General features: G+C 49.8%; 1 protein-coding gene across 7 annotated transcripts in view; it reads left to right on the top strand.

Annotated features, from left to right (window-relative positions):
* Positions 1-22,501, top strand: part of Lama1 (laminin subunit alpha 1) — a 132,103-nt gene that overhangs the window by 94,166 nt on the left and 15,436 nt on the right. For 6 of the 7 annotated variants that reach the window (XM_087194848.1, XM_004853311.3, XM_087194833.1 and 3 more), the window contains 19 exons: positions 139-260; positions 1,826-1,912; positions 2,142-2,335; positions 3,099-3,241; positions 4,867-4,956; positions 6,829-6,940; positions 7,507-7,669; positions 9,974-10,184; positions 10,351-10,467; positions 10,574-10,737; positions 12,902-13,037; positions 13,666-13,759; positions 15,166-15,282; positions 17,886-18,068; positions 18,325-18,479; positions 19,284-19,427; positions 20,575-20,708; positions 21,189-21,339; positions 21,995-22,119. In XM_087194848.1, the coding sequence (XP_087050974.1) occupies positions 139-260; positions 1,826-1,912; positions 2,142-2,335; positions 3,099-3,241; positions 4,867-4,956; positions 6,829-6,940; positions 7,507-7,669; positions 9,974-10,184; positions 10,351-10,467; positions 10,574-10,737; positions 12,902-13,037; positions 13,666-13,759; positions 15,166-15,282; positions 17,886-18,068; positions 18,325-18,479; positions 19,284-19,427; positions 20,575-20,708; positions 21,189-21,339; positions 21,995-22,119 (2,642 nt within the window). The remainder of the gene's footprint in view (positions 1-138; positions 261-1,825; positions 1,913-2,141; positions 2,336-3,098; positions 3,242-4,866; positions 4,957-6,828; positions 6,941-7,506; positions 7,670-9,973; positions 10,185-10,350; positions 10,468-10,573; positions 10,738-12,901; positions 13,038-13,665; positions 13,760-15,165; positions 15,283-17,885; positions 18,069-18,324; positions 18,480-19,283; positions 19,428-20,574; positions 20,709-21,188; positions 21,340-21,994; positions 22,120-22,501) is intronic. The other variant, XM_021265232.2, reaches the window with a different exon arrangement.

Below are 22,501 nucleotides of genomic sequence, written 5' to 3'. Positions count from 1 at the left end.
AAAAGGAAAATACTCCTCTTTCCTTGAGAATAATAATAATAAAAAAGCAGCAGCGAGGTGACAGGAACGTGACCGTGCTTCAGCGGCACCGACCGGTGTGACTCCTAACTGGTTCCCATTGTTTCCTCTGAACCCCAGAACTGCAGGGACAACACGGCTGGGAACCACTGCGAGCTGTGTGCTCCCGGCTACTATGGGAGGGTGACCGGCACGGCCCAGGACTGCTCCCCGTGCACCTGTCCCCGCCAGCACCCTGCCAGGTGAGCCCGCAGGTGCCGCCCTGCCCTACTCGGAGTAGCTCCCCAGGCCTGTTCATCAGTGTCATCCCTGTGGACCCAGGCTGACTTTAGGAAAGAGCCTTTCCTTCCCATAAGCACTTGAGGGGAGTCTTCCAAGGCAGGGCATCTATGAAGCTCTTAGGTGTTAGCATGGAACAAATTGAAGACTAATTTTAGCCCCCAGCTATGTAATATCCAGTCTGCATAGAGATAAACAGTTGATGTTAATTTTGTGAATAATGATACAAAAGAATCCAGTTTCTGTTTAAGGGAATAGGTTTAGAATTTATATAGAGTGGTGCCTGACAAGAGTGTGGAAGTGGGGCCTAGTGATAACTCTGGGGCTGGTTTCTACCTCCTGTGAAGGATACTAGTCTGGAATTACAGAGATGCAAAAGGGAACCAGAACTTTGCATCGGAAGTGGAATATCAGTGGACTCTCATTCAAATGAAGATTATCATTCGTAAATAGCATGTTATTGTCACTTAGAGTATATGGCAAGGGCATCGAACATAAACACCAACTTTGGGTAGTCTAAATGAAACTTTCTTTTTAATATTTGTTTAAAGCTTCTTTTATTAAGCAGTGTTTGTTCACAAGGACAAAGAGAGAGGAACTACATCCACTTTCCTTGTAAATAGCCAGGCAGCCTAAAATTCACTGTTGTTTTTACTTATTTGTTTATTAAATGTGTATATACCTTTTGACTCAAGCTCACTTTCTGTGGTCGGTGCTACAGAGATACTTGCATGAGTGTGTAAAGATGGGTGTCTTTTAGCATCGCCCACGCTCAGGAGAAATCGGGGGGCAGCTGCCAGATCTGCCCAGAGGGACGGTCACATACATGCTGACATGTTCCAAGAGTGAGTATTGTCCCCTCACGGAGGAGGCGGTGACTCTGTTAGTTCAGGGTCGGCCCAGTGCTCACCGGAAGTCTGTAACTGAACACACAGTGTGATGCCATTTCAGAAAAACTCATTTCCACATGAGTATCTGTATCCACAGGCACATGGCTGTGTGTGTCCGGAGGAATGCTTGGAAGGGTAGTTTACCTTTCTGGTTTGCATATTTCTGTGCTGTCTGAATACTCTATTTTACTTCTTCCGTCAAAAAATTGTTAACTGTCCCCCAAACCTGCATGATAAGTTAACCATTAGGAAGAAATTGTTATGCTATGAAGAAGAGAGTGAGTGTGTAAACCTTCTGTGTTGTCTGAATTGGCTTTATTTGTGTTCCCACTGAAGTCTCTCCCCTTATTATCCAAGGAGGAGGAAGTCAGAAGCAGAGCAGACCTGAGGAGTCCTCCTGGCCTCTATCTATCTATCTATCCTGGCCAACAAGGCTCCAGATCACACTTATATTGATTACATGTTGATCTTCACTGGTTTCACCCAACAGATTTTAGCTCAAACAAGCTTGTCCGGTCACCCAGTGTCATCACTTAACTTTAGAACCCCCACAGTGTATCCAAACAATGGATAAGCATATCGAGGAAGCTTTGAAGTTGTGTATCTCACAATTCAAGAGCAAACCTCTGTTCTTCCAGTTTCAGTCCCACCTGCGTCTTGGAAGGTGACGGTGGCTTCCGGTGCAATGCCTGTGTTGTGGGCCATGAGGGCCGGCGTTGTGAGAGGTACGCTGTTGGGCTGGGGACGCCCGCTCCTCCGGCAGCATCCTGGACATAGTTACAGGGCTGCTCTGGGAGTCACTGTGGATTTGTATGATTGGCCGGGGCCTCGTAACTGCTCCAAAGCAGTGTCTCCAGCGGTCATTGTGTGCTCTCGGATAATGACAGTGCTGGACAGGGACTGGTGTTGAGCACACGGCTGCACCTAATGTCTGTACCTGGCATCTCTCTGCAGGTGCTCCGTGGGCTACCATGGGAACCCTGGACTGTCGGGCGGCCACTGCCAGAAGTGCGACTGTAGCCCCCACGGCTCCGTGCACAGCCACTGTGACCCCCTGTCCGGGCAGTGCGTCTGCAGGCCGGGGGCCACGGGGCTCCGATGCGATGGCTGCCAGCCGCGGCACGTGCTGGTGGACAGCAGCTGTGTCTGTGGGTGTTTCTCCTCCCGGGGTGAAGGTGGGGCTCCCTCCAGGTGCTTCCCTTGATGAGGAGAGCGAGGCTGCGGGCCCATCATCAGCAGGCTGCTCTCGTCCTGCTGCACCTTCTATCTTACGCTGTTGTTTTAACGGAGCCTAGATGGTGGTTGCATCTGCCGAAGGGCCCTTAGCTGTGCATTTGCAGGCCGAGGCAGGAGGGCCTGGGGCACTGGCCCTTGTTTCTCTGGCCCCAGAGCAGCACAGGGATTTCGGCCCTGGCTCATTTCTTGGGCTTTCGTGGCCGGAGGCTCAGTCAGCACAGGAGAGGGACACTGATGGTTTGTGGCTGGTGTTACCAGTTTCACCGCAGCTTCAGTGCTTGCTTGTTGGCTTTTCCAGTTCTGGTTCCTGTCACTGCCAAGTGCAAGATGTGGTTGCCCAGGGAGTCGCCAGGGCTCCTGGGGAGCATGTGGGGGAGATGTGAGGGTCACGGTGCCCAGGAGCCTGTTCACTTTTCTGTGTTTGTCATAAGCAGAGCTGCCCGGCTGCTTCCCCGTGTGCTTCCCTCAACCTTGCTTGCGTTGGTCTCAGCTAAAGATGAGCAGGGCGCTTCGAAGGTCAGGACAGCGGAATGGGCCATGCTGGGGCCGCTCCCAGGCTCTGCAGCTCCTTTCTGCGTGGCCCAGGACGTCCCTGCTGTGATCTGAGCCTCAGGGTCCCCCGTGAGAACGGACGCAGGGCCACTCTGCGCTAACACCCACCCTGCCCTCTCCCAGCTTGTGATGACCAGTGCGTGGGTGTGCTCCTCGAAGACCTGGACCGCGTCCACGATGCCGTTCTCTCCGTGAACCTCACCGGGATCTTCCCTGCCCCATACGGGGTTTTGTCAAACCTGGAAAATACGACTAAATATCTCCGGGTAGGTGTGAGGAATACAGAGACGGAGAGCCCCGCGTGCTGTAGGCAGAGTCCCTGTCGGGGGAGTGCTTCCCTCTGGGGCCACCTCCCATCGTCCCCGGGAAGTTTCCAGCCCTGCCTGGAGGGGACCAGCGACGAGGCCGCACCCTCTCCCTCTCAGCCGCGTCCCCGTGGTGTTCAGAGACCTCCGTGTACCTCCGCCCGTGGGCCTGATGCACCCACGGCCCTCTCTGGGAGAACCTCAGGTGCTGGAAGCGCAGCCGTCTTGGCACAGATGTGGCAGATCTGGCAGGTTCTCCCGCAGTGCTGGGTTACAGCAAAGACGAAGCCATTTCCCATTCAGTGTGCTAGTCCTACCTAGAGTCCAGGGGTACAAAATAGAATTCTTAGGTTGTGCTTTCTACCTGTACCCTAGGATTTGAGATAATCTATTCCCTGTGCCGTGCGGTAATAAACAGGATGCTCAGCCCTCAATGACCGCTGTTAGATAAAAGCCTGTTTTAGACTGACTGTTTCCAGAGCCATCTGAGATGGGGCTGGTTTGGTGATCCATTCTCCTGTACACTGGTCCTTTCTCTATAACAGCAGTGAGAAAGGATAGAGGACTCTCTGGGGGGAGGGGCCAGGGCCTCACTATGTAGCCCAGGCTGGCCTTGACCTCGTGGCCGGCCCCCTGCCTCAGCCTCCCAAGTGATGGGATTACAGGTGTGCACCACCAAGCCCAGCTAGGATAGGCAACTCTTAAAAACTTTTTTATGCTATTTTTCCTTAAATAGAAAAGCATGTTTTTGAAAGAGAATAACTTCTGCCTCCATTAAAAATTCTAAAAAAGCAAGCACAAGGCCCTGAGTTTAATTCCTGGTACAAAAAAAAAAAAATTCTAAAAGAGGGAAAGATTTAAATTTCTTTTTCAACCATTATATACACAATAAATTCTATTTTCTGCTCATTTGGGCCCCGGGGTTATAACTTTTAAATTTATCAAGTGAGGTAATACTTGATTTAAATGTTAACTATTCTCGAATGACTCTCTACCTTAGACCAATTAGCCAGTCCTTTACATGAGTTCTTCTGTTTACATAAAGTCCCCAGTGGAAGTAAGGATGAGAACTCTGTTATCCTCACTATTTGCTGACCTGATGACCTTGAACAGGTGACTCACCCCAGCAGCAGTAATACAGCTACACCACTGTGCTGTTGTGAGGTTTAAAAAAGCCACACAGGCAAATAAAGTGGTGGCATAAATTAAGCACTTTAATTATTAATAAAGATAAAGCTTTTTCTTTATTGAATACGTTCTTAAGTTTTAGCTGAGTAAGCATTTTTGAAAATTTTGGCAATCATACTTAAAATGCGCGACTTTGAAATAAAGCCAGACTTTTCTCTAAGAGTTACAACAATCTCCAGTTGTGCTTAATACACCAGATTTTAAATGCATACCCGTTTAGTAAATATCATGCCAAGTGGCTGTAAATGAAGCTAGGTAAGGCGATCTGCTTTATTTCTAAATGACAGTAGGAAAGTAGGCTTTCTTTCTGTGAACAAAAAGAAATAACAGGTGATTCTTTGTTAAGAACAAGAACATTTTGTTTTGAAGCATTGTAATGTTTCCTTTGTTCTTCTTAGGAATCTTTATTAAAAGAAAATGCCCAAAAGAATTTGGTAGAAATCCAAGTTGAAGGTGTTGCAAAGCAAACAAATGACCTGCAAAGCGAGGTACAGAGCCCGCTCCCCACTGCCTCAGGCGGCTGCTTGGGCTGGGTGGGTTCTGACTGGGTCGGGCTGGGTCCCTGTTCCCCCACTGTGCTGGGTGCTTTGTCATCGAGTGGCTTTGAATCCTGCCGGTTCCGTGGTTGGTGGGGAAAAGCCTGTGACTTGATTCTGTTTGCCTCTCTGCTGAGGATGAGCTGGAAGTCACTTTGCTGTCTGACTCCCGTTGTCTTCTCTCAGCCCCGGGCTGGTGGGGTAAAAGGACTGCAGCCCCTCCTCCTCCTGAATTCCTTCTGCAGCTGAGCACTGGGAGCTCCACGTTCTCCACTGAACGCTGCTGATGCTCCCGAAATTGCAGGCAGGCGGGGCACCTGGAGCACTTCAGCGTGTGGTCTCTGCCGCATTCAGACTTTGGCCCGGCGGTTTTCATCATAGCATCTGGAATGCCAAGGAGGGGGTCTTGACAGCAGCGAATTTTTTGTTCTGTTTGGCTCAGGCCAGATGAACAGCTTTAGTGATCCGCCAGAGTCTCCCCAAGTGCAAATTACAGCTGCCACTTACAGATCTCAGCACACACACACCGTCGTGCACCCCCAGATTAACGGTTAATTCAGCATTAACTAAGGTTTGAGAAGAGTCTAAGGGGTTAAGGGGGCTTTTCCAACCTCATGAAGCAAACATTGGGCATTAAGCGAGAAGCTGATTAAAATAAGTGCTCTGTGTCCATGAAAGAAGATTTTCTTTGGTCTTGAGTAGAAAACACCTTTAGACCTAGTCTGAGTTACTTTAGATTCTTGGACAGACAGAGAACTGTTCCCTTTACCAGTTATGAAATTCCCAATAAAAATAGCAGCTGGGGGCGGCCGGGTCTCAGCCTGTGGGCTGGCGGCTTTTAGGCAGCAGCTCACTGTCATTTCTGTAAGGACCCGTGTTCTGATGCCCGCTAGCTCTGTCGCTTGGGGGTGCCCAGCTCCGCTGCCTGGTGGAGCCGGGTGTGCAGTGTGTGTGCCCCACCCTTTTCCCTCGCCCTGGGGACTGGCTCAGAGCCACGCAGATGGGGATGTTTGGCGCTGCGTTCTGTATGCAGTCATGCGCTCACACTTCTGGTGAGTGGTGCCCAGCACACGACAGCAATCCCTCGGATTATCAGAAGCTGAGGAGCCCTAGCTGTCCTGATGTTGTAGCCCATGGCTTCGCTTGTGTTTGTGGTGGTGCTGGTGTGCAGAGCCCACAGCTGTGTGGAAGTGTGTGGTAATGACAGCGGCTGGCTCTGGGCCTGGTTAGAGTGAGCTGCTCCTCGCCGGTACAGCGCGCTCCTCTGGGCCGTCAGCCTCTTACATGGCTCCTCGACTGAGTATCTAGAGTGCGCCGTTTTCTCTTGTGCTGGATTTAACCTCAAATGATTTTGTTCATTGTGGTCCAGGAGCATCAGGTGAGATACGCTGTACGGAGGTGTGGATCCTGGTGTGTGCACACATGAATACATAGTGTATATGCACGCATGAAGCTGAGGTGTATGTGGCAGTCCACACCATCCAGACATGTTCAAGCACACTGGGGAGATTCTGTGGCATGATGGTTAGGCTGCTTGTAAAAGCACCGTGTCTTCTCTTGTGTTGAATGAGTAAATTAGTTCATTAACCTCTTGGTCAGTTTCCATCCCAGAAGTACTAACCTTGGTTTCCATGACACTTACAGCATTACTGTATGTTCTGTAATGTGTATCTTTGGTGCCACTGAGGATGGAAGCCAGGGCCCTGTGTTCTGCCGCTGAGCTGCACCCTAGCCTTGGTTATGTTTCTCAAGAGAGGCGGCAGCTGCGGTACCTGTGTTTGCACATTATTGGAGGTCCCACTAACCTGAGACCTCTTTCCTCAGTTGACCAGCGTGCTCACGCGAAGCCAGCAGGTGGGCAGGGCCGCAGAGAGGAGCCTGCAGCAGAGTCAGGATCTTGCTGCGTTTGTTGAGCGGCTGCAGATGAACAGCAGAGGTAGAGTGGGAGGGACTTGAGTGGGATCTTGTTTGGTAGGAGGAGTCATGATCCCTCCCATCCTGTCCCCAGAGTTGGAGCTCACAGGGTTTGGGGCTTTGGTTCAGTGCCCAAGCACACCCCCACATTCATGGGTATAAGTCATCCACTCTCACTTAGGTGTCTGGCTTTCAGCAAGCTATTGCTCTTCTCCTAGCTATCAGAAACATATTCTTGCTTTTCTTTGGGGATTATAGTGTAAGAGCTTAAAAAGTACAGAATCCAATGCAGATCTGATTTTGTAGGGCAAAAAGGGAGGAAATTATTGAACAAAAATATTTAATAAAAAGAGTAGTTTATTCATGCAGAGGAGCTTCCGTGTCTGTACCCGACGTGTCCTGGGAAAATGATGCGCAGGACCCTGCCCCCATGGGAGCTGAGTCCACCAGCAGCCCCAAGTTTGTGGGTATTGTGTTGGGGGTGCCCAGCCCCGCACACAGGTGACAGAGTGGTCCTCAGGGGAGAAAGTGCTGAGCACTGTCCACTTTGCAGAGACTTACTAAAGATTCGGTGAATTTTCTCCATAGAAATCCTTGAAAAGGCCATAAATCTGAATCAGACTCTAGATGAAGATGTCTGGCTCCCCAATTCTACTCTTCAGAATATGCAACACAACATTGCATCTTTGCTGGAAAGGATGCAGAGAAGGCAGTTCACGCAGTTGCTCCGTAACATCACCCTGGAGCTCAAGTAAGTTCCCGGGTTCCGTTCGCAACCCCATCTCCAGGCAAAGACAGGAAGCTGGGTGCTGGGGAGAGGGAGGAGCCATGGGGAGAACGTGCTCACGGGGTGCCCTACGGTAGGAGGGAGAGGGCACCCGAGACCTGTGCTGGTCCCGCGTGTGGACAGTTGGTACAGTCCGTCTTGGTACTGTTTGGTCAGGGTTTTCCTGCGACTCAAATCAGGCTTCACCTGCCACAAACAAAAGAGCTTTGTGGCACTGTTTATTATACATCAAGTACAAGCCAGTCATTCCTAGGAGGAAATACAGTCTGTCCGTACTCAGGCCATGGACTCTAAGACAGACACCAGACTGGATGACCGGGCTGTCTGCACAGACCCTCTGAGAGCCCCCATGCGAGAGGACGCAGACCCAAAGCACTGTGGTCCACAGTTGCAGGGAGCTGGGATCTCTCGGGCTTTTTCTTGATGTTTTCACACAGTTACTATGCGATGGGAGAGCAAATGTTGTCTTTCTGCTGGGTTGTGATGAGGGTCCTCCTAAGGGCTGTTTGAGCAATATGGACCTTCAGAAGACCTCTGTTCTTTCCGGACTGTTTTGTTTTGTTTCATTTTGTTGAGACGAAGTCTTGCTATGTAGTTCAGTCTGGTCTTGAACTCAGAGATCCTCTTGCCTCAGCCCCCCAAGTGCTGAGATTACAGGTGAGTGCCACCACACCCAGCTTCTAGTGGTATATTTAAGCTATCATTTTTTTGCTATTTTAAATTACGTTGTAATAGATGTCTTGTTCAATTTTTTCTATATTTTTCTATATATCTTTATTTAAATTTAAATAATTATGCATTTATACTATATATATGATTTTTCCTGTCTTTCAGGTCATTATCTTATCAGGGTAGATATAAAGAAGTAGAATTGTTTAGTCAAAGAAGTTGCATTTTGAGGATTCCTGATATGCATTTGCAAATCATTCTTTACAGTTAATTTATTTATTTTATTTTATTTAATTTTGATACCGGGGATCTAACTTGGGTGCTTGCGCTTGCGAGGCAGGCGGTGGAACCACTGAGCTAAATCCCTGGCCCTGCAGTTTATTTTTGAGAGCAATGTGCACTTCCCGGCAGCACGCTACAGGGTTAGGTGTGGGCCTTATCTTGGCATCGGGCATCCTTTCCAGCATTCTGGTGCTTTGCTAGGTGGGCCCAGGAGGGGTGTGCTTGGGGGGGTGCACACAGAGCTGGTCATTGAGCCCCCGGCAGCATCCGTGAGGGCCTGGAGGCGGTAGCCCCTGGAGGATGCCACAGGAGGATCACAAGTTTGAGCTCAGCCAGGGCAACTGAACAACTTAGTAAGAGCCTGTCTGAAAACAAAAAATAAAAAGGGGTTGATGATGTAGCTCAGTGCAAAAGGCCCAGGGTTCAATCCCCAGTATCAACAACAACAACAAAAAAGAAAGCAAGCTAGCTCTTATTTACAAAAATTAACGGTTTAGATTTGTGTTTTGCATGAACTCTCCTTTAGTTTTTGTTGCTTGCTTCCTAGCACAGCATGTTCATTGGAGTTAGAAGTTGTAAGAGTTGAAAAAACTCCTGATGTCAGAGTGCAAATGCCTGTCGTTGAAATGCTTTCTGCTGTGTTTTAACCCAGTGCTCTGATGCCTGGGAAGCCGGGGGTGTTTGCAGGGCCTTTCCAAGGCTGTTTTTAAGGTTATCGGACACACTGAAGCAGAGAATCCATGGGGTAGATCTAACCACTTCGAGGATATGAGATATAGAATTTCATTATTCAGCTCTGCAGCTGTACATTTAAAATGGATTTAAGAAAGCAATTTAATTACTTCTGTATATAAAGGAATTGGAAAAAATCTTTTGATTTCCTAAAGCTTGTGTTTACTAATAGCACTAATACATCTTTTAAGCAATCTGAACTTGAAAGCTTTTATAAAACATTTACTACCCAACTATGGAAAACCCTATGTTGTATAGATAAATGGATAAACTCATAGAAAACACTGAATAGCCTTGTACTTTCAGTTTCTTGCCACATTATAATAATTAAAGATTACATCCCTAACAGAATAAGTCCCAGTTTTTTAAGCCCAGTAAGCTGGTGTGCAAAGATAGTTGAAGGATAAAGTAGAAACCTGCCGTTCCCATGGCTGTCTTTGACACTGTAGGAAGTGCTGATGTATCACAGGGTTTCAAGAGGAAACTGGGCATGGATATCTTTTGAAAAGTCCCTTCCACCTCCATTTCAGAGAAGATAGGTTTGCTGTCCGTTGACTCACTGTGTGAAGTGTTTGCATTTGTCAGGGCTGCTGAAGATGTGCTGTCTGTGGTTCAGAAGAATTTCCAGCAGCCACAGGAAGAGCTGGAAGTTCTGAAGGAAGCAGTGGGGCGCCTCCTTTCCAAGCACGTCGGTGAGCTGCAGGCGGCGGGGGAGCTGCTGAGGGAGGCGGAGGCCAAGGTCCGGGAGGGCGCCCACCTGCTGCTCCTCAGCGAGGCTAACCTGCGAGACTTCAGCGTGAGTCCCCTGCTCTCCTTCTGCGGTAGCACTGGTCATCTGATGCCCTGAGACAGGAGAGCTTCCAGCTTCTCACAGAGTCAGCCCCGAGGACGCGCTTTGGCCGGTGGCTGAAGATGCTGACTTGCTCTTAGGCAGCATCATTAAAAAGTGATTTTTGCTGCAGGATACAAAGCTGCATATTCAGGAACAGCTCAATGTGACCTCAGAGCTGGTTGCTGAAGGAAGGGAGCTGATGGGCGCAGCCACTGCCCAGGCCGGCAGTTTGCAGGCCACTCTGGCGGTGAGTTCCAGCTGGGAGGCCGTGGGTTTCCCAGGATCCCTGTGCACACGTGTACCTTCAGATGGGCACATGCTCGTCCGCAGCGTTCATCCCTCCATCCGTGCAGCAGGGGGAGCATCAGCGCGATGAGCTGCTCTTGTGGACAGCCCAAGTGAGGAGCCACGTGGATGGCCTGGTCATGCAGATGTCCGGGAGGAAGGTGATCGACCGGGTCTACGGAGCCGAGGGTCATGCCGCTGAGCTCCAGAGGTTAGCAGGTGTCCTGGACAGGTGAGACATACTTTGTCACACTTTGTTTTACCTACACAGCACATCGCATTTCCTCCCGTGTCTGCTAACCTATTTTACCACTGGTGTAAATATACCATGGGAAACGCAAACTGGATGGGTAGGAATGAAACACGTAGTGCGTGATGATACCCAGCTGCCCCTGCTTCAGTGAACAGCTGCTGAGTGCTGAGGGCTTGCTAGGTGGTGTGGGGTTGCATGAGGGTGCTAACTTCTCTGCAGCCCTTGCCTCTAAGGAGCTGATAACTTGAATGAAAGACACGGCAGCCCACTGTCGACCTGTAGAAGTGTCGGTCTCTTTTCTGAGCCCTGGAAGATGCCACCCCGATTATTCTCCCCTGTCTGAAGGCCTGCCACTGTGATACAGTTATTTTAACTTGTGACTTTGGACATGGGTGAAATATGTCCCAAGTACCTTTAAACCTGGAGCACAGTTTCAGGCCAGTGGTCACCAAACTCATGCACATGAGACTGACCAGGGCTTTTGGTGAAATGTTGATGCTTTCGTCCTTCTCCTTTGTCCCCCAAGGTTGTGACTTAAGTGCTCCGAGATGTGGCTTGGGCTTTGTTATGTTTTAAAGATGTCCAGGTGATTTTAATATACAGCAACTGGAGGAACCAGTGTGTCTTGGTTACTTTTCTCTCGCTGCTGAGACAAAGTACCTAACAACCAAAGTTAAAGGAGGAAGGGTTTATTTGGCTCAGTTTGTAGAAGTTTCAGTCCATACTCAGCTGGCTCCAAGGCAGAGTAGCACACAGCAAAGGGGCTTCTCAGAGGAGAAGCAGGTCATGGTGCCCACACTGTAGCAAAAGCAATAGGGGACCTTAACGGTGTCTTTCTGCCACTCTTATCCCATCCAGAATGCCAGGATTAGGGCGGTGCCAAACCAATCAGTGGACTGGGTTAGTAACCACACGCCCTTAATCCCAGCATCACACATTCCAGATTCAGTGACCTCTGAAAAAGCCACCTATGACCTCCTGAGGCTTTGGGGGTCATCTAGACCCAAACCATACATAAGACAGTGTTTCAGATCTCATTTGTGTTTTACACAATCTGGGGTGTTAACTGGTAAATTTATTTCTTTAAACTTTGGTCCAAATAGTGGATGCAGAAAGTCCAAATACACTGGGACACGAGCGTGTGTGTTTGTGTGGGGTGTATTCTGCCCCTGGGAAAGACATCTCCCCATTTGGAACACGCTGCCATTAAAGATTAGCTTACGCCGCCAGAGAAATTAAAAATGATCTAAGGTGGCCCGTGGCGTAAATTACCTGCTGGATTGAATGCTGCTCCCTACCCATGCCGCAGGGAGCCGGGATAGCAAATGGAATTTGATATTCAGCTTCTCTCTTTTTACTCATCACTTCTCGAAAGAGGAAAAGATTCGGACTCCCTAGCTAGAAGAAGATCTTTATTACTTAGCGTAAGAGTGGTGAAGGCAATTTGGCAGGCTCCATGATGTTCGATAACATTCTTATCTTTTATTGGGAATCGCCAAATCTTGCCCCTGAATCGTAACAGACAGTAACGGCAGTGTCTGCCCTGGGGATTGTCCGGCTCGATAACTTCGGAAAGAAGATGAAGTGAGTTCCGCAGTGGCAAAGTTGTGCTGATTGTCAGATTTCATTTTCCAGATAAGGAGAGCGGGGTGAACTTGCACTGCTATCAGCAGGCAGCCCCTGGGCCTTGCCACGCGTTCGGATTCGGTCGGGCCGGTGGAACCTTATCTAGTCTCCCGCCACGTGGAGACTGCATTTCATCCTCTGGGCTGTGCCATTTGAGGCAGGAGAGCCGGCACCCCTGTGTGGGTGCAGGAAGGCTGTTTGGAAATTAGCAGGTGCATTGCAGCAGAGCTGAGAACCAATGCGGTCTCACCATGGTCCCCCAGCACCTGCAGGGGTGACTTTGGAAGGTGACAGGAAGGGACACAGCCATAGTCCTTTCCTTCCGTAATGGGAGGTGACGGGCCGATGCCACAGCTGCTTCTCGGAGATGACTTTGGGCTTTAGAAGGAAATCCATTGCGTGCCATTCTTTGCTGCTCAACTAGGTGGATTTCAGTAGTGGGCCCTTGTCATTTTTACGAGTGACTACAGATTCGGGACACTTCACCACAGCGTCTCTAAATATGCTGATTTGACAGCGGCCTTGAAAATGTCCGACACATGTCCCTGAACGCCACCAGTGTGGTGCGCGTCCACTCCGACATCCAGAGCCTGATGGGACAGTCTGAGAGCCTGGCCATAGATGCGCAGGAGACCGCAAGGAGGACGCAGCTGGTAAGAAGGGGCAGGCCCGGGAGTGCAGTCCCGCTCCCACCCTGCAGAGGAGCTCCGGGGGGCTGGGACCACCACTCTGCGCCGATTCTACACTCCTCCAGCTTCTTTGCTCGCAGAGTTACTCATGGTATCTGTTGGCATGTGATAGACATTTTAGTTTTATTTTTCAAAACACGTGGTCTCACTGCATTGCCCAGGCTGGCCTTGAAATCCTGGGCTCAAGCCATCCTCCAGCCTCAGCCTCACTGGGAGCTGGGATTGCAGGCGCACACCAACAAACCCAGCTCGTTTAATTTTCTTAGTCATGAATGCTCTTCATGAAGACCGGATCCAGCATTGAAGAGACGAGGGAAATGTCACAATTGCTTAAGATAGGAATGACAGTGTTGCCTGAATTCTACTGGAGATATTTTTCTGTACTTGTGGTGAAGATTCTTTTGTTCTGTATTCACTCACAGAGATTTCTGAGTCCTTGCCCCTCCCTCACCCCGAGCCTTCCCCATCAGTTCTCTGGCTGGCGATCTTCCTGGAGCTCGGCTGGCGGCCTTTCTCTGGGCTGCCCTCTCTGTCCCCAGCAGGATTCCTTGGTGTCCTGCGGTCACCGAATTTAAGTCCTTCTCTTTCACAGTCCTCGGCGTCCCTCGTCTCCAGGGGGAAGGAGGCTGTGCGGCATGCCTCTGGCTTTCTAGAGGACAGCAGCAGCCTGAGCGGGAAGCAGCAAGGTCAGTGTATGGCTGGGGTTTTGTGGGAAGGAGCCCTCAGACTGCTCTCCTTCCCTGGGGCCTTCCTTTGTCACATCAGCATTCCTGTTTTTCATCATCTGAGCTTCGTGTAACTCCGGCGCTCACTGATTTGGCGGTGTATGCGCCTGTCTCTGCACCTTCCTTGCTTGAGCTTGGACCTCCCTCTGTCCCTCCTGTGTTTGTTGACTGACCCCTGATCTCAGGAGCCCCTCTGCTTGGCCCTCTTTATTTCCTGCCACCTTGAAGGCTGTATTGTGTTTGGTCCTGCTTTTGCCCTCTTCACAGCCTTGGCACTGAGTCAGACTCATGGCAGATGCTCCTCAAGTGATTACTGGATTAAATCCTAAAGCATCTAACTACTTCAAAAATGCCTGTGCATTCAGTTTGTCTTAAAAGTTTCAAGAAGCAACCACTTGCCGTATATAAGAGGCATTCAGTAAGCATGATGCAAAGTGGCAGCAAAACTCTGCTGTGTAAGAGCATCGATACAGGCTTAGTTTCTCTTTATATACTGTGTGCTTTCCCCTTACTGTCTTCTACTGAGTCAGAAACATCAGAACTTCTGCTGCAGGGTGAGCAGGGACCATGCACAAAGCTCCTATCCTTTTCGGACTGGTTCCAAGTCCAGGACTGGATCCTCCCACAGCTGCCTGAGTCCAGAAGTTAGATGTGTTTCTCTGAAAGCCAGTTTAGAACTTAGGTCATCATCTCATGGCCTGGATGAGCATAACATTCAGTCCAAAACTGGCGTCCGTGTGGAGGAGCTGTGGATTCTTTATACACATAGAAGTATTTTATCATCTGTGAAATCATGAACTTCCTGACAATTAAAATTCATATTTTAATTCAAAATTCAAATGTGATCGAGTATTAGGGACAGAAGCTTTGGTCACACAGCCTTGATTCAACTGGAAGGAGGTTCACTGAGTCCCAACCTGGTGGGCAGAAGGGAGTGAGAAGGGTCAGAGGGTTGCCAGGGCAGGAGGGGGCCCGAGCTGGGCAGATCCCCAAGGAGGAGCCTGCACGGGGCTACACAGTCTGGAGGAGGAAGTGGCCATGACCAGGCATGGACAGGGAGTGGCTCGTCTGCGGGCCACTGAGTGTTGGGCATGGTGCTTCACCCCAGCTCTAGTCTTGGGGGTGAAAATCAAGAAGAAATCTGTGAGAAAGGTTACAGGCGAAGTGGAAAAATGGTCAAGGGAGCTGAAGACACACTGGTGATCTCCGTGATGAATGGTGCCAAATCTTCCTGGAAAACCTTTCAATATTGGGGCATCTGTAAAAGCTATTGACGCGGAGGGTGGATTGGGAGTGGCCAAGCGGTTGCCTAGGAAACATGTTAGTGAGTTAACCTAAAAGGGAGCATTTTTCTGCTCTTTAAATAGGTCTTACACGGAAGCTGAGTGAATTGAAAAGCACAGCAAGCAGAGTTCAGGAGACAGTGGGTAGACTTGCCCGGCAGACCAGTGAATCACTCTCAACACTGAGAGTGATCCCGGAAGGTGAGTCCAAAGCAGTGTCTCGGTTTCATTAGTGCCTTCTTCTGAGGCGCTCCTGCCTCCGATCTGATTAGGGGCCCTAACTGATCAATTAGGAGGCCAAGATTGATCAGGGTTTCCCTTGTGAAGAGATAGGATCTGAAAGTGAAGATCACTGATGTTTTTAACACAACATCTGAACACCTGCATTGAAACCCAGAGTCTACTCTTAGAAACAAACGTCTTGGAGACATATGCTGCTCTCTGTACGCTACTCTTAAATGCTTGCTGCTTAGATGACAGAGGATCATTCAAAGAGGTCAACAGGTAAAAGGGGATAAAATAAATGTGTCTTCAGAGGAAATGTCAGTCTTTATAAATGTGGGAAATTAAAGAACTCTTGCCTAGTAACCTTCCTTCCTGAAGCAGTAAGCCATGTTCAGATAGGCCTGTTGGTTGTTGTAACATTGAGGATTTGGAAATGTAGTCTTCATCAAAATTGTAAATAGGATATTTTTTTAAACATGTAATACAAGTGAATTGTGCTGCTGTGAGCTATTTACTTTACCTGGGACCTCTTACTCCTTTATTTGTTGTTGTTTAGTCCCTTTTCCAGTACATGGTGTTTGCATCCATTGTGGGGAGCTGGCACACGTACATGATACATCTTCATCCTTCTCCCTCCATCTCTGGGCCCCCTTCCCTTCTGCCGAGACTCTGTCCCCCATTTAGGCCTCCTGGGCGCTCAGGTGTGTGGGAATCTGCTGCAGGTCCCTCTGGAGGGAACTGGGCCGGGGTGCCCTGGACCTCCTTCCTTTATTGGTCGGGCCTTTTATGATCTGGAATTTTATTGTCCTTTTCTTTCTTTTTGCCCCCCATGGTTATACTGTATGGTATATTGGGAGTAAACACAACTTTTTATCTGGAAACAGTTTCAAACTTACAGGAAAGTTGCAAGAGGGTACAAAGAACACCTGTACACTCTAGCCAGCTTTTTCTAGTGTTAATGGTTTGCCCCATGTGTGATTAAACATTTTTTTCAAAGGGTAATACTGCCCTTAAATACAAAAAATGCTTTTGTTGGAGGGAATGTAAACTAGTACAACCGCCATGGAAACCAGTATGGAGAGTCCTCAAAAAACTAAAACTAGAAATTCCATTTGACCCAGCTCTTCCCCTTCTAGGTATCTTCCTGAAAGAGTGAGTCATGATATTACAGTGACCCATGCATACATGTTTATAGCAGCCCAACTCCTAATAGTTAAATCTTGGGAGCAGCCTGTGTTCATAATCGATGAATGGATAAACAGAATGTGGTGTTCATATACCATGGAGCAGTACTCTGCAATAAAGAAGGAGAAACTTGAGTCATTTGAGGAAAATGGATCCACCATGAGTCCATAATGTCAAGAGAGATAAATCAGACACACAAACTTGAATATTGTATAGTTTCTCTTATATGAGAACCCCGAAGTATAAATAAAGAGGGAAATAAAAGATAGATAATTGGAAATAAAGAGATAGATCTTTTGGGAAAGGGACAGGGACCGAGAGATGCTGGGAAGGGGGAGGGAATGGAGGGAAAGGGGATGAAAAAGAGCTGAGGTGTGAGTTATGTACATGCACCGGAGTCCCCTGAGGAATATAATCTCTATGCAAACGTGTACCGATTTTAAAAAGAAGTAATAAGAGCAGGAAAAAACTCCTTGCCAGATCTAGTAGCACACACCTGTGATCCAAGAAACTCAGGAAGCTGAGGCAGGAGAGTGCAACTCAGTGAGATCCTATCTCAAAATAAAAAGGACTGAGGATGCTGGGGGTGGGTGTAGCTCAGTGTGAAGGCCTTGGATTTAATTCTCATTAAAAAGCCTCACCTGGATTTTTCTTGAATAACCGAATTCCAGTTTACCTTTTTGTGGCCATTTGGTCTCTATTCTGCTGTTATTTCTGGCAGCCAGGGCATGCTGGGGCAGACGCCATTTTCTCTAGCGCATAGCACCTCCCTCTCCACCGAGATGGAAGTTCCGGCAGCTTCTCATCCGGACACGGAGCAGCGTGGCTGGACAACGTTTCACCCCGATGAAGTTAGGCGTGGTGGTTCGCACCTGTGATCCCAGCCCTCTGGGAGGTGAAAGGGGAGGGTCTCAAGTTCAAGCCCAGCCTGGGCAACTTCACAACTTAGCAAAATCCTGTCTCAAAATAGAAACTTAAAAAGGGCAGGCTGGAAATCTAGCTCCATGCAGAGATCCTGGATTCAATCCCTAGTACAGAAAAAAAAGAAAAAAAGAAAACCAAGACGAGAAGATGTAGTAGAGAAGGGCCCAGCCCAAATAATGATGCTTTGATGATGACTGCCTAACTGACCGAGCACATGCCCATTAGCTTCTGCTTTTGTGGTTACACTGCATTGAAATCTCACTGCAAAGAACTGCCACCCAGATTATTTCGTTTGTCCCTGAATGGGGCCACTGGAGCATAGACTGTGCAGCCTGCATATTTGCCATGAAAAGCAAGAAGCGCTATTTTGTGTTCAGCAGTCAAGAAAGTCACCGCTGCGTGCTTCTGTGCAGAAGTGCGTCGGCTGCACTTCCACACCGAGTGCGTCCTTGTACTTACATTTATTTCAGGTGCCAGAGACCAGGCAGCTGGAAGCAAAGAACTGGCCGAATCTGCCAGTCAGAGTGCAGCGAGGGCAGTGCAGAAGGTCATGGGACTGAGCCGGAAGCTGTTGGACACGGCAGCTGGCCTGGCCAGAGTGAACGCCACCATGCAGGAGACACAGGGGCGGCTGCGGGACTCCGCGGTGACCAGTACGTTGCAGCCTCCAGGCTTGTGGGTCGGGCTGGCCTGTTCCCAGCTGCTGTCCTAAAACCTGAGAGCAAATGTGCATGGAAAGAGGGAGAGAAAGACCTTGGAGATCTCTGGGGCATTTGAGAGAGTTTCTAAACTGCAGGGATTTGATTCTTAGGAGATTTGGTTTTATCCAGTGCACTACTAATGAGCAATTTATTGATCTTCTTTTCCTCCCGCCTCTGCTGCCACCCCTTCGCCCATTGCATTTGTTAGCTCTGTTGGCCGGAAAGAAGGTTAGAGACGCGGAGGCACAAGCCAACCTTTTATTTGATCAGTTGAAGCCTTTGAGAACGTTAGAGGAGAACCTGAGCAGAAATTTATCAGAAATTAAACTGCTGATCAGCCAGGCCCGGAAACAGGCAGCCTCGGTGAGTGGACCCCCGGCTTGGTGACCCCACAGCCAGACGCGGCCCCTGTCACACGGGTCCCCAGACCTCTGCAGACCTCAGCTCTGTAAACCCGGCCCCCTCTGGCCTTGTCTGAGCCTTTTTGAAGCCTGTGAGGAGCCGCTTTGAAGTCTGCCTTGGTCCGGGCTTCATGACTGCCGCCCTGCGGGTGTGGACGGCACTGGCCTAAGTGTTACTGTCACTCTGTGTCTCACTGGTTGCATAGGGTGGTCTTTCTTCCACCATGTTCATTTTAATAATCCAAGCACTCTTCAGTACGCTTGCAGTATGGGCCTCACCCTCTGGGAGTCTGAGGAAGCAGTTTGTATCCACACAAATATGACCCAGATTCCCATCACCAGACGCATAAAACATTGGCCCCTGGAGAAATTCAAGGGTAAGAAAAGGGTTGATAGACAGCTTCCGTCACACAGGCTCCGGCTGCGCTCCAGAGAGGAGCTTTGACAATCAGCAGACGCCCTCTGGGGTCAGGTGAAAGGAGTCCAGGGTGTAGGCCCCTTGTCTTTAAGGAATTAAATAAATCACATTTCCTGTATAAAATACCCTGTTACAAACCAGCTGAACTGATTTCTCATATTTAAATACATCACTAAGTACAGTTATTCCAGCCGTAGTCTAACTTCTTGTTTCATGAAGCCCAAAGCATTCTGTATTTCAAGACGGGGAACTGGCCTCACGGTGAAGATTGGCACAGTGCCCCCGTGCCCCGCCGGAGAGCTGCCCTGTGTGTCACTGAAGGACTGCACTCTGCTTCTCCTCCTGCAGATCAAAGTCGCGGTATCTGCAGACCGAGACTGCGTCCGGGCCTACCAGCCTCCGATCTCCTCCAGCAACTACAACACCCTGACTCTGAATGTGAAGACACAGGAGCCGGACAACCTCCTCTTCTACCTGGGCAGCAGCAGTGGAGTAAGTGACCCGTGGAGGTGTGCGATTCCACAGTACACTTTCCTGATGAACAGAAGAAAACCGAGCATCCGTGGAGTCACTCATTCTTCCACAGGAATACACTTTGCTGAAGTGCTAGCTTTCACTTAAGTAACCTGCACCATGCAGGGCTGTAGGAGGAGTGTAGCTTTTCCCATCCATGCTGCCCTCTGTGCTCCAATCCAAGCCATAGGCCCAGAACACGCTGCCCGATGCCCTCTGGGACCCCAAGGTCACGGGCATCGGAGTCGTCAGCGTCCCCAGGCTCCTCCAGCCAGCAGCATCCTGGGTTCCCAGAGGGCGGGCTCCTGGGGAGGACCCCTGATGCCGGGCTGTGGCCGAAGAACAGGTCAGGGCCCGGGGACAGGCTGTGCCCGTCGGAGCGCACCCTTGGGCCGATTTCCACACACCCTGGCTCCCACCTTCTGCACTGGGCCTGCACATCTCCATCCGCTGCCTCCTCCCACTCCTTGGGGACTTCATGGGAGACATTGGGAGGCCCTGCCTGCTAGGGCAGGCGCTAATGTCCAAGCTGACTGACGCCTGGCCCCAGGGAGGGGAATTTACAGGCAGAAGAGCAGAGTCTTTTGGGCTTGGGAGTAAAACTCCTTTAGTAGAGGGCTGGGCTACCCTGCACAAGGCCAGAAGCCTCCCCATCACTGCCAAAAAGGGCAAAAAACCCTTTGGGCTTCTGCATTTTCTTTTAAGGGTAGAGAAAATGCTATAAGAACTCATTCTTGAAAGTCTTTGGAGCCAGGCATGATGGTGCACACCTGTAAACCCAGCACTCTGGGAGGCTGAGGCAGGAGGCGTGAGAAGTTTGAGCCTATCCTGGGCAACTTAGCAATTTAGTGAGACCCTGTCTCAAAATAAAAAGTAAAAGCTGAGGCCAGGCATGGTGGGGCATCCCTATAATCCCAGCACCCCGGGGGCCGAGGCAGGAGGATCGCTGAGAGTTTGAGGCCAGCCTGGGGTACATAATCCAAGGCCAGCCTGCACTATGCAGTGAGACCCTATCTCAGAAACAATTCAAAAAAGCAAAGCTGAAGAGGTAGCTCGGCGGGGAGGGCGGGCCTGGGTGGCAGGCAGACAGCAGGGTGTCGACGCCTTCCTCTCACACTGTCCCCAGGCCGACTTCCTTGCAGTGGAGACGCGGCGGGGCAAGGTGGCCTTCCTCTGGGACCTAGGCTCTGGGGCCACGCGGCTGGAGCTCCCAGACCTCCGGATGGACGACGGCAGGTGGTACAGCATCCAGGCCGCCAGGTAGCCCAGCTCCTCCCTCTCTCTTAAACATCGTAATAAATAGGCTCCGGAATCCTGGACAGTCAGATTGTGATCAAAGAACACTTGGTTAGATTAACTATGCACACGAGGATTTGGTTTTCTTCTTACTGCAGAGGAAATAAACTTCCTTACCAAATCAATGATCAAAAGAAGGAAATATTAGAAGTTCAGATTCTTTTTATAGTGTTATTTTTAGAAAGTCTAAATCTGAGGCAGCCAACCTGGAAACATGCTTCGTCCTCCCTAGTGAAAGGAAGTGAACAGAAACCTGGTAGGAACTCTGTGGGGTACACACCTGCAATCCCAGCTCTCTGCAGGCTGAGGCAGGAGGATCACCATTAGTGGGGTCTTCTTATGTTTTCAGAATTCAGACACGTGTGTGTGTCTTTGTGTGTGAGTGTGTCTGTCTGTGTGAGTGTGAGCTTCTGAAAATTCCTTCTGCCACGCTTCATGACTCAGGTTTGGGAACGTTGGCTCATTGAGCGTGAAGGACACAAGCTCGACTCAGGAGCCACGGGTGAAGACAAGCAGGTCCCCAGGGGCGGCGAAAGTTCTGGATGTGAACAACTCCACACTCGTGTTCGTCGGAGGACTCGGAGGACAGATCAAGGTGACACTGTGCAAGCCAGAACAGCACTGCTCGGCTGGTTTCGCCTGTGCATGGAAATGAGACGTGAAATCGCTGCACATGTCGTGGGCACCTGAGGCTTTCACTGCTCTTCTTCCTGTGCTTTGCGGCCACGCACGTGCAGGGCTGGGCTTGTTCTGCCGGGGGTGGATCACGCTTGGTCACCATGTGAAGGGAGAGAAGCTCATGTTCAGTTTGCTATTTGGCCTTCCCTTCCAATGTTGAAACGGGGAATTCAGTATTTTGTATTAATCTCTGTGACGTCTGTGTCTCTGCTGCAACTCTGGTGCTAGACTAACACTGATGGTTGTTTCTCGAAAGAGTGCGTGGGGTCAATTCCATGCCATCCATGGTCCTGGCCCCCACGAAGTTGAGTGACAAGGACCTGGCTCTGGTGGGCGAGCGAGGTTCTCTCTCCCTTTTGGGTCTTTCTCTCCAGCGACCCAGCTGGATCACTGAGGTGTGATCTCTAAGATCCTGTCCAGTCCTCAGTCCTTTAGGGTGTCACGTACACACTCCTGGTTTTTCTGCATGCCGTCCTCTCAGAACTCGGATCTGTTAGGCAGGAGCTCCCGGGGAGAAGTTCCGTGTACTTAGAGAATTTCTCCCTCGGTTTCTGCATGTTTGTCTGCCTTAGAAATCTCCGGCCGTGAAGGTCACCCACTTTAAAGGCTGCATGGGGGAGGCCTACCTGAACGGCCGGCCCATTGGCCTGTGGAACTACATTGAGCGTGAGGGCCAGTGCCAGGGCTGCTTCCGAAGGTAAGGCGTCTGCACACTGTCGTCCTGCTGTCCCCTGAGGACTTGGGGAAGAACTTACGAGGAGGGATGGGGTTCATGACGTCAGCCACCTCAGTGCAGGGGGCGTGATGTTAATGGCAACAGGGTGTCATTTTTAGTGTCAACATTTTTGCTGTGTCTTGTGTGTTCTGATCAGAGACCACACTATCCAGAAACTTCAGGTATCTTCTCAAACACCGTTCTGTTTCAGAGAGCCATAGTTAAACCTTGGGTAAATCATCGTAGATTTTTATTTTTGCCGGGTGTGGTGGCGCACGCCTGTGGTCCCAGCACTGTGGAGGCTGAGGCAGGAAGATCATCGAGAGTTTGAGGCCAACCTGGAAGACATAGTTCAAGGCCAGCC

This window comes from Heterocephalus glaber, unplaced genomic scaffold (genome assembly GCF_053883595.1).
Source record: "Heterocephalus glaber isolate CG9 unplaced genomic scaffold, H.glaber_assembly_v1.0 deba00000331, whole genome shotgun sequence".
NCBI lineage: Eukaryota > Metazoa > Chordata > Mammalia > Rodentia > Bathyergidae > Heterocephalus > Heterocephalus glaber.
The sequence above is the reverse complement of the archived record's forward strand: the minus strand, read 5'-3'. Positions and strand labels throughout refer to the sequence as shown.